The sequence below is a fragment of the Bidens hawaiensis genome, unplaced genomic scaffold, assembly GCF_021521415.1.
Source record: "Bidens hawaiensis isolate Kalapana, Puna unplaced genomic scaffold, B.hawaiensis_p1.1 tig00013428_1, whole genome shotgun sequence".
Lineage (NCBI taxonomy): Eukaryota > Viridiplantae > Streptophyta > Magnoliopsida > Asterales > Asteraceae > Bidens > Bidens hawaiensis.
In genome coordinates, this window is record NW_027492139.1 from 403798 (window position 1) to 424508 (window position 20711).

The 20711-nt window shown below is 37.2% G+C and overlaps 1 protein-coding gene across 1 annotated transcript; it reads left to right on the plus strand.

Annotated features, from left to right (window-relative positions):
* Window positions 1–14418: 14418 nt before the first annotated feature.
* On the plus strand, window positions 14419–15889 carry LOC143544118 (uncharacterized). Its single transcript, XM_077036271.1, has 3 exons — window positions 14419–14624; window positions 14732–14861; window positions 14951–15889. Exons 1-3 carry the CDS (start codon window positions 14489–14491, stop codon window positions 15630–15632), a joined length of 948 nt encoding a protein of 315 aa, XP_076892386.1. The 5' UTR covers window positions 14419–14488; the 3' UTR covers window positions 15633–15889.
* The last annotated feature ends 4822 nt before the right edge of the window (window positions 15890–20711 follow it).

A 20711-nucleotide genomic window follows, 5' to 3' on the forward strand; every position in this document is an offset into this window, starting at 1 on the left:
ATAAGTTTATTAGAAATTATTTTTAATATTTATTACGATTTTTAGTTAATTAAAACGTATTTATTAAACATTGTATAAATATATATTTATACATATATACACATATATATATATAGATAAAATTAGTTTAACGAGTCGAGCCGAGAAAACAGGTTATAATGATGTTTGGTTTTAATATGAAAAAGTTTATTTAAATTTAATATAAATTTCTATAAGTTTTATAAACTTTAAAATACCTAAAAAAATAGTCGGATAGCTCGAAACCATAACAAACGAACTCCGATTAAGGAAAATAAGATATCCACGCATTCGTCTCATTGAACTCCACTATTTATACCTGTTTTCGTCACTGGAAATCACCTTCACCATCGCCGGGAAACCAAACAGTCAGCTGGAGATACGAACCATCAGCTGGAATACGAACCCTTTCTTGTTTTGCTCATAACTTGGCCATACGAGCTCGAAATCAAGAAAATAATATATCCACGCGACCGCGTCGCTGAGAGCTACCGCCCTGAACCAGCGCCGCCGTCTGCTGCCACCGGAACTGTTGCCAGTGATGCAAACAGTGGCCGGATTTTCTGTCGAAAATTAAAGGGGGAGTAGCGATTGGTTGATGGAGAGAGAGAGCACGGCTCGGTTTTTTTCCGGTTGCCGGAAAAACGAGGGAAAGGGTGTGGTGGTGTCGGGTTGAGGGGGGGCTGAGATGGTGGTGATGTAGTGCAAAGTGGTGGCCGGAGGTGTTTGGCGTCGCCGGATTCTCGCCGGAGCTATTCCGGTCGCCGAAAAATGGCTCAAGGTGGTGGCGGCTATGGTTTAATATAAAGATAGGGTTAGGGTTGATTTTCCTATATATATATATATATATACACACATATTTACATAATGGCCCCTCAAAGTTCAATCAAAGTTTAAGATGAGTTCAAAGGTTCTTAAAACTAATAATAACTTTACGAAAATCAGTTTGGACCCCTTATGTTCTTTTTAACGACACTATATTATGACAAACACCGATTTATTTAAAATCGAGGTCCATAATAATATTATATAATAATTTAATAAGATTCTAAAAAAAGTTGAGTCGGGTTTACGTATTAAAAGTTTACAAAAACAAATATAATTCGAGATTTGAATTTGACGAATGTCACATGTATGATATTAGAACTAACAATTCGGATGAAACGCATTTATTAGGGGTGACAATTTTGACTCAAACCCTTTCAAATGAGCCAATTTGAGTTGCTTTAAAAATTAAATGAGTTGGTTTGGGTAAAAAGTATTAACTAAATGTGTCAAAATGAGTCATTTGAAATTCCATCCTTTTATTTTCGGGTCAAAATAGGTCCACAAGTTCAAAGAAATGGGTCGATGTGGGTTAGTGTCTTAAGGATATGTGACAGGTTTCGGATCGGAACGGGTTTTTGTACAGGATTGGTTTCGGCATAAAATGAGTTTCAGATTGGAACGGGTTCGGTTCAGGTTTCAAGCCAACACGAGTTTTACACGGGACGGGTTGGGCTTTGGTTTCTTTTTGGTCGATTCCGGACTCGTTTTTGTCTGTTTTTGTTCGTTTTGAATTCTTTTAGTTTCGTTTTGATTGATTTTTTCGATTTCGATTGATGTTGTTTGGATTTGCCTTTTTGTTTCATTTTCGTCGATTTTTTGGTTTCGGTTCATTTCTTGATGGTTTTTTTTTTATTTTTTATGAAACAAGAACAATGTAGGAAACATTTTTGTGTTTTTACTTATTTTGTTTTTGATTTAAATTTTAAGTTATATTTTTTTATTATTATTTTTGAATATGTTTTTGAGGGTTTTTTATCCTAATAGAAAACCTCTCAAAATATATTCAAAAATAATAACAAAAAATCATAAATTAAAATATAAATAAAAAAACTATAAGTCTAATAAAACTAAAATGTTTCCGCCGTTATTCTCGTTAAAAAAAAGACCACTCAAAACCCGGTCCGACCCAAACCAAAACAACCATTTTATTAGTTGACTCGTTCTGACCCAAACTCGTTTTGACTCATGACTCATTTCAAACCATGACTCGTTCGACCCAACCCATTTGCCACCTCTAGTATTTATATAAAAGGTTATGAAAGAGAAACTGATCACAATATTGTAAACTCAAGTCACCCTCATTAGTTTAGTTAAAGTAGGTTTGTTATTCAACAGTTGGATTAAAGGAGAAAAAGGTAGACGATAAAGTATCAAAGGACTGACATTGGAAAAAGTTAGAATTGAAGTTAAATGAGAACATGTGAAGTAGTGGGTGGGATGTTTAGATGCACATGGAAGATCATGAGACAACATTCAATTGCACATTCAAATCCCTGTTTGGTTGCCCATGTGGTTCCACTTGTGTTATGCTTCACATCAGATCTATTGCCCAAAATTAAAATTTACTTTTTTTTAAACGATCAATAAAGTCTGGTTACCTAGGTAATCCATTCACAAAATGCCACCCATACTCGCGGTCACAGGCAGTGTTGGTGATCGGCCCGCCACCAATTCCAGGGGAAACCCATAATCCGAACATTAACTATGGTAAAACTCTGGCTCGCGCATGACATTTTGTCACAAACGAAACTCAAACCCATGATCTCTTGTAAGAAAAGTCACGGGCCTACAATTGGACTACGAATAATAATTTTCGTTCATCAAAGGGCCTTTGGCCTACCGATATAAATGAGTTGGCAAGAGTTTTCCTTTCAAACAGGTGATAGATTCAAATCTCATAGTCGTAAAAAATAGGTGTAAACTAGAGGTAGAGTAGAGAGTATATGAATTGTTCTACGAAAAACATAATTGTGAATAAAAAGAAATATGAATCACATTCAATTAAAATTTTTTCGAGCTATCATATTCAATTATAATAATATGAATCATGATTAAAATAGCAAAGTAAATTATATTTATAACCTGATAAAATCCCCTCAAAATTAATATTAAACATGTAATGGAAGGTTGTAACTTGTAAGTTGATCATATAAAATAATTCCCTATTAAATTGAAATCACGTACGGTATTAGAAATTTAGAATGATACAATGTTACTATGTTAGAATTCCAGTTCTAGTTTACGTAAATATGTACGTTTTTCTTATGCCATAATGGTGTTGACTCGTCTTATTAAGGTCGTTTTGACTGTAAAATAGTTGTATTTTGTATAACTTTAAAAACTAATCAATAACTATGATTTTTTTACTTTGGGTATTATTTTGTAAGTGTGACTGATACCCGGGCCTGGGATCTGCAGGAGTGCAGGTAGAGTGGACCATGCCCTCATGGGCCACATGTCGGTTTTCGAATTGACATTGATTACAGAGAACAATCTGTTGCACAACCATTGTCATACAGGCTTTCAACTGACTAGCCTTGTGTTTTAACTTGTTTTGTAGAGGTAGCCCAGTTATAAGTTTGGCCCATAGTTCATTTTAAGTCCCAAGATATGATTGGGCTATGGGACAAAATAAAAACATAAATGTTACTCCGTATTTTAAATTCTTGTTAAATGTGATACTTTTTACTTTTTTTTAGAGGTGCATAAACCGGTTTAAAATTTAAAAGTTAGGTTGGATTGAAACCGGTTTGGTTTGGTCAACAAAAGTCAAAATCAAATTATGATCGGTTTTGGTTCTGGTTGAAAACGGTTTCTTGACCAGGTTATGATCGGTTTCGGTTCGGATTTTGACCGGTTTTGGCCGGTTTCGGTTCGGTTAACCAGTTTGAAACCAATTTTGCTGGAAAAAATTACAAACTAATTCAAAACCGACGACTTCAATCGATTCCAAACCGATTTCTACATAATTGGTTTCAAATTGATTTGGTTTTGATTCGGTGAGGCTTCACAAGGCTCGAAACAAAAGCATCAGTCTTCACAAAGGCGATTGTTTTACTTGTTGACCAGTCATTTTGCTCTATAATATTTGAGATAAAGAATATTGGACTAAAGTTTGATGTGAAACAATTTCTAGATAATCTCTCATACAAATTTTCAAGTCTTTGAATCATGTTACAAAGTATAAGATTTACAAACCATTAGTTGATTGTCTGTCCATCCTAGTCTTTCATTTAACTTTATGATTTAAGTACTATGTAGTTGATTAAAATTATTGAACGAATACATCTAAAACGGTCATGGCGTCTTCTACTAGAGCCAACTTTTTTAATGAAAAAAAAAACTAAATTGGTACAGTCAAAGAGAATTATTGTTCATAACACATTTGCTATATGCTGTAAGCCAACAACACTTATTGCTCAAAAAATTGTTACAAATTAATTAAAAAATGTCGTTGTCTATGGACACAAAGGACCATCCAGAACTATTCAAAATGAAAATTTTCCCGTTAAAATAGGATTGACATGTCCTTATAATACTTTAATATATTTCAATTTTCAAGTATTAATAAAATATTCTTTGGCATGAAATTAACAAAACACAATATCCGTTTAGAGATGGTCAAAAAAACCGGTTGGGGAACCGGTTTGCCGGTTTAAACCGGAAACCGGTTTTTACGAAAACCGGTTTGACCGGTTTACAAACCGCCGGTTCGTATTTCGGTTACAAGTTTTAGATCCAAAACCGGTTAACGAACCGGTTAATGAAAAAACCGGTTTTTTTTAATAACCGGTTATGGAAAAACCGGTTAACCGGTTTATAAAAAAACCGGTTTTTGACCGTTGTGGAAAAACCGGTTAACCGGTTTCTCCATAACCGGTTAACCGGTTAAAAACCGGTTTTTGAACGTTGAAAAACGGCTATATGCCCGTTTTTTTTTTTTGACCGTTTTTTTTTTTTACCATTTTGCCCCCACAAACATCTATATATAGTTTAGGTTGGGTATTGGTTAGATCACACTCGATTATACAACTCCAAACGCTCTAAACGTTTATTTCATACGCGATTATTTTGTTATCTCACGCTCAATCATACCACATTACCACTCCATACGCTCTTATTTCGTAGTCGTTTATTTCATACTCGAGTATACCACTCTTATTTCGTAGTCGATTATCATGGCCTCCCAAAGTGCTGCTTCATCCGTCAACATGGGTGCCTCGAACACGGGAGAAACGGTCGTTCGGGTCATCCCCACGAAACGAAACCATGATGTTTGGCAACATTTCGACCTATGCGAAATGTCTAACGGTAGCCAAAAAGCTCGATGCAAACATTGTTTGAAGTTTTATGGCAAAGATGCAAACTCCACTTTAAAAGCGCATGTACAAAGGCCCTTTTGCAAGGCCTTGAAGGACGAATCGGGAAGTAGTTCGCAGCCGGAGATGACGAATCAAGGAGCGGTGTTTACGTACGACCTTGAAGCGGTACGTCAAAAGTTTTCAAACTTTGTGATTCAACAAACACTTCCTTTCAACCACTTCGACAACCCTCAATTCACGGAGATGATGCAAAACTATGTTCAACCACGCTACCAACACGTAAGTCGTTCGACTCTTAGAAGAGATTGTCTTAAAGCATGGAAAAACGCTAAATCCGAACTAATTTCATACTTTTCAAACTTACAAACTGGTGTAAACTTAACAACGGATGTGTGGTCGGTACCTCATGGTTCGCCCGACTCATACATTTGTGTGACGGCTCATTGGGTTGACCCCGAGTCGTGGCAAATGATGAAACGAACCGTTGCGTTTCAATTGTTTGATTACCCGCACACGGGTAGAAATATTTTTAAAATCTTGGATAAAGTCATTCGACAATACAAGATTGAACATAAAATCTTTTCAATTTCGTTTGATAACGCGTCCAACAATACGGCCGCGGTTGGCCATTTAAAATTAAAGTATAAACCTATTTGTGATGGAGCGTTTTTTCATAGCCGATGCATTGCACATATTATCAACTTGGCCGTGCAAGATGGGTTAAACGTGATCGAAACGCAAAGAAACAATTTTAAAAGAATGTTACGAGATGTTTTTAGCAACAATAAAACATTTTCAAGATACAAAAAATTTTGTGTAGAAGCTAATTGTCAATGGTTGGGGCCAAATTGGGATTGTCCAACAAGATGGAACTCGACTTGTAATATGTTTGAGAAAGCCATCCAACAAAAAGAATCATTAATTGCGTTTCATCAAATTTTGTCAAGTAGGGGTAAATGTGCACCGTACGATCCTAGAAACTGGTTATTGATTGAGATCGTTACGGAGGTCCTTCAAATTTTTAAATCTTGCACAACTAGTTTATCCGGGGTTTACTATCCAACAAGCCCCATTGCTTTACCAAAAATTGCTGTCATGTGCACAAAGTTGAGTGAACTTCATTGTAGGGGTGCACCTTATTTTGATATGGGTGTAAAAATGAAAGAAAAATTTAGAAAATGTTTTCAAGAACTACCCGCTGTTTTGACATGTGCTGCTGCGTTAAACCCTTGCATCAATGTTGGTGGTGTTGAAGCTTTAATAGAAAAAATTTGTGATGAGCTAGAGTTAAACGACGATCAAAACCCCTATTATAGCCAAACTTTAAAGAATGCTTTCAACACCACCTTGTCAAACATGTATGATGTCTACCTTATAAAATACGGGTCGTCTTCCCAAATTCATGACTCGTTAAGAGCTGTTGCCCAATCCCAATCCCAAACCGACCTTGAAATGGGGATGTACTACATGATTTGGGAAGACGCCGGTAAACGTCAAAAGGTAAACACCCCAAGCAGTGAACTTGGAAGGTATGGTGGTACCAACTTTGTGAAACACATGACTCCGGATGAATTTAGAAGTCTTGATTTGCTGGCTTGGTGGAGAGGTAAGGAGGATGAGTTTCCGATCCTCGCCGCCATGGCCAAAGATTTACTAACGGTCCAAGCTTCCACGGTAGCTTCGGAGTCTGTTTTTTCTGTTTCTGGCAGGGTTATATCGATTAGGAGGACTCGACTCACTCCACCAGCTATAGAGATGTCGATTTGCTACAAGGATTACTTGGACTCTTTAGATAGGGCACAACATCAACGCTCACTCGAGGGGGAAATGGAGTATGAAGCGGGCTTGTATGAAGACGAGGTCAATGAAGGACACACTCAACCAATGACCGATGAAGAAGCCGCGTACGACGATTACCTAAGAAATAGCTCGGGATCGGGTAGCGAAGAAAATTAGTTAAAGAAACAGCAAACATGGAGGCAAATAATGAGTAAGAAACAGCAAGTTGTTCATGTAATCGTGTCTAAGCATTCTTTAATGTTTGTATTTTTGAGTTACGAATATTCGATAACGATTTAATGTTTGTATTTTTAATGTAAAAATTATAAATGAAAGTTATGTGTTTTTAATCTTTGGTTTGTTTTGCCTTGTAGTTACCGGTTTGCCTTGTAGTTACCGGTTTGTTTATACTGTGAAAAAATAATGGTTATTAAAAAAAAAAAAAAAAAAACCGGTTAACCTAAAAACCGGTTATTAAAAAACCGGTTAATAAAAAAACCGGTTTATTAACCGGTTCTAACCGGTTTCTAAACCGGTTAGACCGGTTAGGGTTTTGACAGACAAAAACCGGTTATTAACCGGTCCGGTTTTTTTCCGGGCCAAAAAAAACCGGTCTGGTTAATAACCGAACCGGTTTTTTTAAAAAAACCGGTTTGTGCACCTCTATATCCGTTGACATTTTCTTTTCAAGTTTTTGCTGTCGAGTTGAAATTGTGAATCCTCTACTTCACCTAACCATTGATAATTTGGTATACTTATCTATATATATGTTTATTATAATATATATATATATATATATATATATATATATATATATATATATATATATATATATATTTATACACACATTAACCAAGAAGATAATAATTTGTCACGTTTTAACCTCTTAAGTCTAACACCGATGCATATTGGGTTTTCTTTTCTATATACTTGTATTCAGTGAATACATAATTATATAATTATTCTATAGACGATGAATGTGATAAACAAAAAATAGAAATGAGTCTAATTAAACTGGTTTAAAAAAAATTTATTTTAGCATTTTGTATAGAAGACATACAAAAACAATAATAACTTAAATATTAAAATTTCAAAACTCACTAAATTCTTTTGTTGTTTGACTTATTTAGTTTTTTCTTTATTTGTAAAGTTGACGAGTTGCAAAACAGTAGTTATACATACAGGGTTGGTATCATTTAAGAACTCTAAAAAGATTAAGAACTCTTAGGAACCCTTAACAACCAAACAATTTTTTAATTTTTTTTATATGTTAACATTATTTAAGAGTAGTTTTATCATATTTTATATAAAAAATTTTGATTACATCTATTAATCACAAGTTTACATATATGTAAAATTTATGTACTAACATATTTACATATGTGTAAAACAAAACATAAATATGTATAAAAACTCATTTTCAAACTGTAATCGTAGATATAGATATACATAATGATAAAACTACTCTCAAAGAACATTAACATGCAAAAAAATTTATAAAAAACGTTAGTTTTCAAGGGTTCTTTCAAGTTCTTAAATAATTTAACAGTTCTGTAATGATACTCATCATATACATATATATCTAAATATTTAAGTTTTTATAAGTTTGTATTTTAAACAAACATCATAAATGATAATATAGAGGTAGGGTACCAAAAAGACCCAAATACCCTTAAGGACTACCCACGGGTCAATCATAGGTCCCTCATAAGTCACCCGCGGGACATATAAACCATCCGCATAATCATATGAGGAAGAAACACCCTCATAGCGCATGCGGAAACACCACAGCACCCTCAAAGGTCATCAGCAGGAAGAGCTATCCTTCCGCGTAAATAACCACGAGGTAAATGCTTCAGGACAGCTGTCAACACATGATTGCCTTCTAGAAGATTTACCAAGATGCTTTCTTGGGCAATACGTGAGCCCCCGGCCAGTCAATTGATGACAAGTGGCAAGAACGTTATAACCGTACACATGGCCAGTATTCCCCCATTAGTCAATGGGAAAAAGACACGTGTTCAGGTTGTTATGCATGCACATGCAACGTATAGGATGAACCTATCACATAAGGACACGTGTCCAGACGGTTATGCAGGCATCTTCTTAAAGGACAGCTGGCCCCAATCACCTTCCCACACCCTTCGGCTATAAATACTCTCTCAACCATCATGAGGTATTCATTCACTCCCACTGTACTCTCTCAATTTACTTAAGTGCTTATCTTCTACTGAACAATACTTATTCTCACGCCGGAGGGTGGTTACGGGAAGACCCCCCCTCTTGTCCTTCCCGTAACGAGCTCACGGTGTCTGTTTTGCAGGTGTTTGTCACTGGACTTTAGGCAATTAGGTTCATATCGTTTGGCAGTTTACCATATCCTACCCTGTTGACTCATCGAATCCAGGACCCATACCCAGGGAAAGGATCCGTGTTTCTTCAGATAATTAGGTGAACCCAATTCTCATACACTGCGTTACTCATTATTTTTTTCAACAAGTATTATTTTGTATAAAATTAATATATAAATGTGGAAGTTAATAAAAAAAGAAGAAAATTTTCATTGCATATTTGTAAATGATGTAAACTTAGCCTATTTTCAAAATATTGAGTTGTTATAGCAGATGACATAAGTTATATACCAATGATTGGATGAAACAAACACATGTCAACCAAAAACAGGTTTAAATTGAAAATAAACAATGATTGAAGCACAAAAAGAGAGAAATATTGATATGTTGTTAGGTAAAGCAACATTAACCACCAATCTTTATAGCCTTTGAATACTGTCACCTATTTTAAACAACATTTTCAACTGCTCCATATATGGAATATGATTTATACTCAGTATATGGTTGTAACTTCATCTGTTTTATTACTATACTCACTATATATGTGGTTGTAACTTCATCTGTTTTCTTGTTTGAAATCAATAAAACAAATATTTCATGAGTGAAGTATAGATTAATGATTCTGAGTAAATGTTATAAAAACTTTGTTACTACTAGTTAGATCAAAATGACTAACTTGCCATTTGTTAACATGGCCTTCTCAACTTCACATACTGGATGACGTCAAGTCATCATGCCCCTTATACCCTAGGCGGCACACTAGTTACAATGCCCTTTCTTCAGGACCTAATGATGTGCCGATCATACTGATATTATCTTTTAAATTATTATAAAACCCAAAGACTAGGTTACCCAAACGTTGCTAATATGCAACAAACCAGTTTTGACAACACATTTGTTTAATTAACCTTGTAAAGTCATATTGGTTAATACATACGTTTGCAAGTGAGTGAGACAAGCATATATGGTTCATATATATATATTGAAACATCTTGTATATTATTGTGGAAAACTTTGACCTTTTGGGTGTTAAATGGTTGACTTTTCTATTTTCAAGGGTTGTGCCTTTTGAACCTATGTAGATGATGTCCATAGTAAAGAATTAACGTATGCTCTTTTTTTAGAAATTTTGATTGTTACAACATTTGTCAAAAACAACACGACGAAGCAACGCACTATCACGGGTGTAAGTTATGATTTGTGGTTTATAAAAGATTTCAAAGTATGTGTTGGTCCTAGACAGGAGTAATTAAACAAGATTGATTTCAACAAAATATAGTTAGTTTGTGCAGAATTTGAAATCATTTTGTAAGAGCTTCGAGGTATATAACTTTAAGTTTATATTACTTTGAAACAAATTACAAGTGTTTGAAAGTAAAACAATTATTTTGTGTTTACAAGATGAATAACTCAATGAATTATGCCTGATGGATTTAAGCATGAGTTGGAATGAATGATCCAAGTCTTTTGAATGATTCAACTCATCGTCCTCTTTGCAATTTGTTGCCTTTTACATGGATTAGTTTGAATGATTTGCATGTGTATAAGTGAACCAACGTTTGTATTGGGGTCTCTTCTTTGAGGATTTTCTTTTGTCAATTTATCCTCTAGTACTGGTGCTCATATTGTCAACTTGGCCCCATTTGACCGACTATGAAGACATGGTTGGAAGCTTGAGATTAATTAACCAAAAAATGGTTTAAGTATAGAATTTGTTATTGTGATTGATCGTTATCTGGCAATGATTCTAATGATTCTAAAGATGGATGGATGATTTGATGATAAGATATAGTCATGCAGCCAATCAACAATAGATTTGTCGTTGAGTTTGGTTGATATGCAGCTTTAATCTTTATCTTTTTCACGCTTCATTGTGTTGTGTTTTATTTGATACTTACAAAATGATGATTAATTGATTTAATGATTAATTAATCCTAACAATTTCCCCTGTGTATTGAAAGAAAAACTTTTGACAAAATTTAAGAAAAGTAAATATAGGGGAAAAAAACCAAGTTTAAATAATAGTTAAAAGACCATTGTCAACTCAGCTTTAACGTCCTGGACGTTAAGGTATACCCCCTAGACCTTAGGCAAAGATGATCAATGTCGCAGAAAGCATGCTTCTTATACAGATTTTATAAAATAGCATAAATGCCTCTTCTAAACTTGATCGCGATAAGTTTTTTACTATTAATGGATTCTTGCTACAATTACATCCATTTAAAATTAAATTTATATGCTACGACGATATTTGCAATTTAGTATATCTGACAATTGTCACTATTTCAATTGATATTTATACATATATACGTTTATTATATGTACTGTGAAAGTATTTATAAAATTACTAGTTACTCCTAGTTTTCCTTTTTAAAATTATAATGTAATTTTAAGATGTATACATGGTTATCATATATTTTTACAAGTTGCATCGTTTAAATAATTTTTTAATTACTATAAATGAACCCAGTTTGCACAAATTTTAAATGTTTAAAGCTTTAACGTTATCATAAAATAATAAAACATGCATTGTTTAATGTTATTATAAAATAATTTAATAATCCTCAACACTGTAGATGGACTTAGTAAAACTAAAACGTATATTATATTGAACTACGTATATTATATTGAACTAGTAGTTTGCTCGGGCGATGCAGCGGGAAACGACACTCAAAGGTTGTTAATATATCAAGCTGAGCCGACCCAAGTCTAGCTCGAACTCGACTTGAAATTCATTCCAAGTTGACTATGCTAGGCTCCAAATTGAACTCGAGTCGAACCAATCACAATAGACGCGTTACAATTCTAATACACGCGCAACCCGATCACAAACACATTACCAATGTCGCTAAGCATGCAACTCAATAGCTAGCTTGTAACTCGTGTAGAGCTAGCTAGCTTGTAACTCGTGTAGAGATAGTACACGTGTAAGGATTTAACAGATGTAACCAACACCATAATGCATGAAACTAACATTAAACATGCGTCATTGAAACCCTATGTGTAACTCACGCCAATTACTCATGCGGGACGCTAGGTTCAACGCGTATCAAGGCTGGGTTAAACGTTTTAACAATCCGTTTTAAAAATTGTAATTATATATATATATTAAAAACCAAATTTTACTATACTCACAAAATCAACAAATGTACATATATATTTCTTTGCATATTGTACTTAATAACTTTAGATGAAGCCCATTAAATATTCACCCAACCATTTTCTTTCTTAATCATAAGAGAAGTTGTACATTAATGCATTAATAACTTGTACTTTTTACTTAATATTTCAGTATTGAAAAAATTTTATGTCAAAATGTTGACAAAAATAAGCACGTCGCAACAGTAAATTTCGTTTTTTTTAAATCATAATATATTTAAAGATATAGAAGTAAATAAAAAAATAAATTAATTTGTCAAGTATATAGGTAAAGATGAATGACCAAAGTTGAAACTATTACTTACATTTGCAAATACTTAACTAAAGTTGAGGGGTTATTAATGTAAGTTGTTTCCATCTTATAATAGGATTGTGGCAAAAGACTATTATGTCCCCTTAACTACTTTAAAACATGCATTATGTGTTGTAATTTATGTAATACAATTTGGACCTCTTAAAATTTAAGAGGTCCTTCACTCATCCTTTATATATAGTACAGATATAGATTAATTAAGGAAATTATTACTACTACTAAACAAGCTCATATTGCGCATTTTGATAAATCCTGTTCATAACTACCGGTAATGATATATTTTAACTAGCATAATTTGTTAATAGAGCTTCAATACCTATTTTATATCCCCCTAACCCTACAAAAAAATCGGACCCTCGAGACCATCAGGAAACATTTTAATTTGACTAGACAACTGTGACCGGTCAGGGATCTATGACGATCAAGTAACTATTAGTAATATGTCAGTGATAAGAGGCCAATTAATTCTAAAGCCAAGCTTTTTAAGGTTTGATTCCCAATCATTTATCTGTCGGTAAATTTGCGTTTTTCAAAAACCCCGACCCCTAGTAAATAATTTACGTACACAAAATATTCAGACTTTCTCTTGTCAAATTTCCAACGAATTACCAAACACAACTCAAAATTTGGCTAGAGGAATGACCGTTGGTAAACAATCAAGATGGACATCACTTTATTAACTAGAATCCGTGTTATAGGTGATCTGTTGGCATTCGATCGGAAATAGCTCCTAACACGACCATTATATTGAGTTTCACTAACGGTCTCTTGTCTGTCTTTAATGATAAAAATTGCGGCGGAAGAGACCGTCGGTGAAAATCCATATTTCTAGCATCGAAAAGGTTATAATTAACTTTTATAACTATCCATAGATCAATTTCTTCACAAAAGTACAACTTAGTGCACTCATATTGACTTGGCTCTATCCTTTTGTAAAGAAACACAAATATGAAAGAAAGAAATTAAAGTGACCATCAACTTTTTCCTTTTAATAAAAAAGTAGCCATCGTTTCGTACATGAATTGTATTCTATTGTTAGGGCAAAGACTTTGGATCCATTGGGGAAGTAGCACATTAAAGAAGACACCTCACGTAAAAAGGCTCTAGCTTGTGGATATATTTATATGAAAGTTTTGTCATAAAAAAAGAAGCTAGAAATTGATTTAAATTTATTTTATGTTTTGTAATAAACTAGTAAGCTATTTAACTTTGTAAAGTAAAAGACGAAGTTCAAATTTACTTCTTTTTTTTACTAACAAAACAAACTTTCATTAAATCATAAATACAAGTAGAATACAATATTTGGCCTGCATTCAAATATATGAATTTCCTTACAACTTATTTACATTTTAATAACTTACAAGAATATTATGAAACATAAATTAAAGAAAATATCCCGTTAGCTAGTTTTGCTTCATTCAAAAAGTTATATGAGGTTTTTAACTAGACAAACTATGACCCACCGGTTTTTAACCACAAAGCATATATATAACATTACATTTTATTATAGATCATGTCAAAATAATATACAAACTTTTTTGAACTAGTAAAGTAATAATTGTCCCTTGACTTATGTTGATCTGTCTCCACAGTATATCATGATTTCTAGACACCCACAAGTCTTCTTAAACACATAATTCCAACCTTCATTTCCCCACAACTATCAATTCCTCTTCTACTTTTCAAATTTTAGACACAAATTTAAGAGTGAGAGAGAGATGGGCAGAGCTCCATGTTGTGACAAGGCTAATGTGAAGAAAGGACCATGGTCACCTGAAGAAGATGCAAAGCTAAAAGACTACATACAATCTCATGGTACTGGTGGCAACTGGATTGCTCTCCCACAAAAAGCAGGTATATATATATGTATATTATTATTATTATTATTGTTAAGGTTTATTATTATGTATTAACCACAATTTATATCATGACTTTCTCATGTTGTTTCTTGATTTTAATAGGTCTTAGAAGATGCGGAAAGAGTTGCCGGTTGAGATGGTTGAACTATCTACGACCAAATATTAAACATGGTGAATTTTCTGATGATGAAGATAAAGTTATTTGTGCACTTTTTGCTAGCATTGGTAGCAGGTATCATAGAGTTTTTTTAACTTTTGTGAATGGTGAATATATATGTATGCAAAAATCTAGAGGTTTTGATGTAATAAGTTAACTTTCAGGTGGTCAATAATGGCAGCACAGTTACCAGGAAGAACAGATAACGATATCAAGAACTATTGGAACACCAAACTGAAAAAGAAGATGATGAACAGCTTAATTTCCATGCCTGAATTTAGAAAACCTCTTCATCATCTTCACTCTTTCAATTCTTCAACAACAAACTACAGCTACCCATCACTTACTAATGCACCTGTACCACCATCATCATCATATATGTATAATTCACATACTTCTAGCTATGATGATCAAACTCTATCAAGTCCTACAACAACTGCTACTGCTACTGCTGTTGCTGTTTCTGATCATCATCAGCTACCAATTCTACAATCACAAGATCATGGCTATCTTGGGGTAAAAGACAGTTCTACCCTTGTAATGTTTGGAGGTGATCAAGCTAGTTCCAGCACTTCTAACTCTGATGGAAGCTGTCATTATGAGTATGGTAATATAGGATTGCATGATCACAACAACATGGGGCATATGAGATCAAGTGATTCTTACAAGGAACTTGTGGTGAATATTGATAAGGAAAAAGGGTATTATGGGGATTCTTCACTTGACTCCAGTCTTGAGGAGTTTAAGCAGCTCATTAGCACAAATCTATGCAGCCGTAAGATTGACAACAATCTCAACTTTTTTGTTGATGAAACCAAGGAAGTTGAAAAAGTTATGTACTATTAGGTTTTGAGTCAACTATGGATGCTCAACATGCTCCTCATCATCATCACCATCATCATCATGACTACCATCATGCATGTTACTAAACATCCACACTTTATTTCTTTTAACTTCTTTTTTTTATATATATTATTCTTAGGGCAGTAGAAATGGTAAAAATTGTTTCTTTTGTTCACCTCTTTCCTTTCTAGACATCAATATTTTTTCACCATTATGTGACTAAAAGTATTTTATGGAGTCTATACATGTGAACCTTATAATTATAATTCAATTAACATATATTGTACAAGGCTTTTCATACACCTTTTTTTAATTTTGCTTACCATAGAAAACGTCGCCATTACAAATAATAATAATAATTGTATTGATGTTGATCCTAATCCAAGTCTCGCGAAGAAGGTTAACGTTCTAAAGTGTATAAAATTATTGGTATCCAATGATGATATCTTAATCATAGACATAATTAACAAACAATTCATCACAAGTAAAACATCTCTATATTTGATTTAGTTGACAATGATCAGCATATGGTTTAATCTGATGTTGATCCGAATCTATTCAAATCTTGGATTACAATAAACTAGGTTATCTTGTTAATTTTCTAAAAATATATTGAAAAGGAGGTTAATTATATATAACGGGCATCAGTGTAATTTGCATATTTAATTAGCTTACATTATTTTAAAAGAACATGGAAATTATTTACTTATACTTGTGGACTAGCCAACCTTCACGGACTATGATACCCACAAAAAACAAAAATCTTGACTAGAAAAATGAAATAATTAGAAAAATCCAACTTGGAGTACAAAGATTTAGAAAATTAATTGACATAAAGAAAGCCATTATGGAAGCTAGAGAGGGAGGGGAAAGAGTATAAAAACTTGAAGAAACACTAAGTGACCCTATACAGATTATAGATAATCTGGGGGTTAAGTAATGTTTCCCACGGATGAGGTCTAGCTGAGAAGGCTGTTCTTCAGGAGACCTGCAAAACAAACACCGTAAGCTCGTCACTGAGAAGGGGGGGGGGGTTCCTCCTTGTGACCACCCTCCGGCGTGAGAATCAGACTAGGTTGCTCTGAATATAAGTGTATATTAAGAGATTGCTAGATAACTGGATAGCAGATGATCTTACCATTCCAAGATGTTGGAGTATTTATAGCCGAAGGTAGGTTTCCTAGAAGGTACAGCCGGCTGAATCGTATTCCTGTTCTACCAACAGTGGACTATACACAGGCCATACTGGTTGGTGGATAGATTACGGCCAACAGTAACTATGTCGGCTGCACTATTCCTCCAACTGTAGATTATGCACGTCCTACCTACTGTGGATTATACGCAGGCCATGCTGGTTGGTGAATAGGTTACGGCCAACAGTAACACTATTTCACCAACTGTAGGCTGCGCACGCCCTACAGTAAGGGTTGGTGAGTAGGCAGCGGCTAATAGTGACAAACAGTACTAGAGGGTGCTCCTCCTCGCACTGTTGTCGGTGAGCTGTCACCCTGTGATTGGCTCATGGGTTGTTCTGGTCAGATCGTCTGTCCTATCCATACCTTGGTAGGTATAGTACAGAAGATCTTTCAGAATCGTACAGACTGGCTCATTTAGGCGGGATTGTTCCCGCCTTGCTCATTCTTTCATGTGACTACTGAAGTATCTATTGTCTTGTGCGTGTAGCCCTGCTGTCCGCGGGTAGCCTTCCCTGATGGCTTGTATCCGCAACTGCGGGAACAGGCGGGGTACTTCACCATTGGGAGGCTTTCCCTGCGTGTACAGCTTGCGTACTGCGCGTAAGGTTCTATGAGCATGGTGGGTCCTGCCGGAGCAGATGGTCTTTGCGCAGACGTCCCTGTTTAAGGTGAGTCTTGCGGGACCAACTGGGTTCTGCTGGGACCTACCTCTTCAAGTCCCCCCAGTCCAATGTTCTTCTCATGAATGTTCAATAAAGTGAGGTGAACTTTTGGACTTTAAGCAAGGGGTTTTGAAAAGGTTTTTAGTTTTAAGGTTCTCCGTGGGGATTCTTCCCGCGGATTTCCTAATGTCACTTGCAAAAATTCCCGATTTTTTTGCTTGATCTTTGGGTATGATGCGGGTAGGTATGTAACCTTCTCGCAAGTCAGGAGCGTTGAGTCTCACTTGTGTGGATTCTCCTTGAGGTTTTAGTGGTTTTGAACATAGTGATCAATTATGTTTAAACCACCAATTCCATCCTGGAGCCTCAAAACAATGTATTTCTCGACGTTCCCGCTATGCGGGGATGTTATTTCAGTTTCCACAAGCATTGCCCAAAAGATCCTTCTTGGTTTCAATTCCCTGCGGAGCGCTAGGTATGTGAAGGGTTTTGCCTTGACACTGTACCCGCGCTCGTCTTACAGTTACTTTACTTTCAAGGTACCTCTGGCGTCAATTCCCTGCGGGTGCTAGGTATGTGAAGGGTTTTGCCTTAACACTGTACCCGCATCCGTCTTATGGTTACTTGGTTGCCAAGGTAAGGGGTATTTTCCCGCTTACTTTTGAATCTTTTTGAATTTTGAATTTTGAAATTCGAAAGGTTGGTAAGGATAAGAACAGTCCAGACATCTGAAACGTCGTGCGACGGTTTCTTCTGACTGTGTCAGGACGTGCAGGAAGTTATGGTGACGTGACAGAACATGGTCATTCCAGTAACTTTTTCAGGCGCGTGGGCACGATTTTTCGGGCACGTGGCCGCGAAATTACTGGCACGCGTCCTGTCAACAGCTGTTGCCAGCTTGCTTTTTTCCACGTGTCATAGTTTCATTGCACCTTCGATTTCTCTCTCCTCCACATTAAATTCACCGCATTAATTGCGATTACTATATAAAGGGGGAGAGGGTTATTTGCAATTCACACTTTCCACTCTTCTCTTCATCTTTAAGGCGATTTCCGGCGAATACTCCTTTATTTAATCGAGCATTCTCTCGAAATCGTTTTCTTCTTCCTCTGCAAGATGTCTTCACGTGATGCTGAAGCTGTGGCCGACGACAGGAGTACTGCTGGCGAGTGCCTGTGTGCTCTGCCCGGCGATCAGTACCGGTATGTTGTCAGGAAGTTCATGCTCGATCCCCTCGAGCCTGAGTTTCCTGAATCCCACCAGACCGTGTACGATGCCCCCAGAGGCAAGATCGGGGTTTATGTTGCGTTTTTTGTCTATGGGAATCTTAGATTCCCATTGACAAAATTTGTTTACCGTGTCCTTGAGAGGCACGGTGTTCATTTGACCGAGCTGCACCCCATGGCGATCGCCAAGATTCGCCATTTTGAGTGGGTGTGCCGGATTTTGGGCATCGAGCCCCATGTGGACCGCCTGATGACCTTCTATATCTGGAGGTGCATCCAGGGGTGGTACACCCTGACGACCCGCATTAAAGGTCTGAAGATTTGCGACACCGAGCGCAGTCTTCGCGCGTGGAAGCAGGAATTCTTCTACATTTCTGCCCGCGCCATCCCCCTTGCCATGAAGTTTAAAAATGGCCAAGCGATACCGAGCCTTCACGCCCCCAACTACCAGGAGGCGGAATGGTTTTCGAAGATATCCCGGATCCAATCTCCGGTTTACCGGTTTGCGGAATCCGGGATGGTTATGTTAGGGATGAGCCGGGTGTGGAAAGATGCGTCTCAGGTTCCCATCCTTCTCGAATACGGTTTGAACTCTATTCCCTATGGTATGTCTTGTCTTTCTTTTTGATACAAGTTTGTCTTCTAACTGTTTCTTTTCTTTCAGAGGGAAATAATTTGGAGTCGCTTCTGTTCCCGCGGGAAACCGACGGTCCCGCGCGGATGGGTACTCGTGCTCTGGACGAGGGCGAGTTGCCCATCCTGGAGCAAACGGCGGATCGTTTTGTGGAGGTCTATCCGCTGGGCCACGAGATCCTGAGCCACCGGCGGCCAGGTAAGGCGATATTCTTTCCTCAATCCCTCAATGCTGTACCCGCTGTTGGAATTCTTGACCTGTCTTCTTCTGAGGAATCTTCAGATGCTCCTCCACTGGTGCGGAAGAAGAAAGCTGCTGCCGGCGGGAAAGGGAAGGAGAAGGCCTCCACGGCTGGTCCGGTGGTTCTATCTGACTCGGAGTCAGATAGTGAAGAGGTGGCGGGGAAGCCCGGTGGTGAGAGGACCACTGCTCCGGAGACTACGACCGTTACCTCCGGAGAACCGACGAAGACGACGGTGACCGGTACCAAGAGGCCGGCTCCATCGGGTTCCTCCCCGCCCGTCCGTACGTTCAGGGTCAAGAAAACCCGTAAGTACAATCATAGTTGTCTTTGTAGATTTATTACTTCATAAATTTATCTAACACTTTCTTCTTTATGCAGGCGTGGATGTTGACGCACTCCGGGGTGAAACGCAGGGGAGTACCTCCCCGCCAATGACGGTAGGCTCGGTCAGCCTTCCTGAGGCATCGACCCAGGCGCCTGCGCCTTCATCCGCTGGTCCAGTTGCTCATTCATTTGAGCCAACTGTTCCGGCCGAGATGACGTCACCGCCGGCCGTGAGTGCGATTTTTACAGCATCCTTCACGGAGCCGGCGGTTACTGCTGCTGATGAGGCGGCGACAGCGGCGGCGACCACAACGGCGACCACGGCGGCTGCCACCATGCCCGCGCCACCGGCACCGACGGCCGGACCATCAGGTACGCGCAGGGCTTCCCGCCGATCTTTGCCACCTTCCCGTCTGCCTGACCTGTTGGATGGATTTCCTTTAGGTTCAGGTGATGGGTTTGGCGGCTATCGGCCTGTCATTGACCCTACAGGTGCGTAGGGTTCCTTTCTTTTTCCCTTATGTTTTTTATCATCTTTTCCTTACTGCTTTTGTTTCTTTTGCAGTGTCGGATTCCAATGAAGTGTATGTTCCACGATGGAACATTCGCCGAGGAACAACCCTTCGCACACCTGTGGAGTGCGTGGACTGGGCTCGCCACGCTGCTCCACCGGGTGCGTTGGGGGAAGCCATGGTTAGCTACCAGGAGGGTAGGCTAACCAATGAGCTTCGGGTTCTCCAGGCCCGGATGCAGCCGCGCGTCGAGCTGCTTTGTCGTGAAAACGACAAGTTGAAAG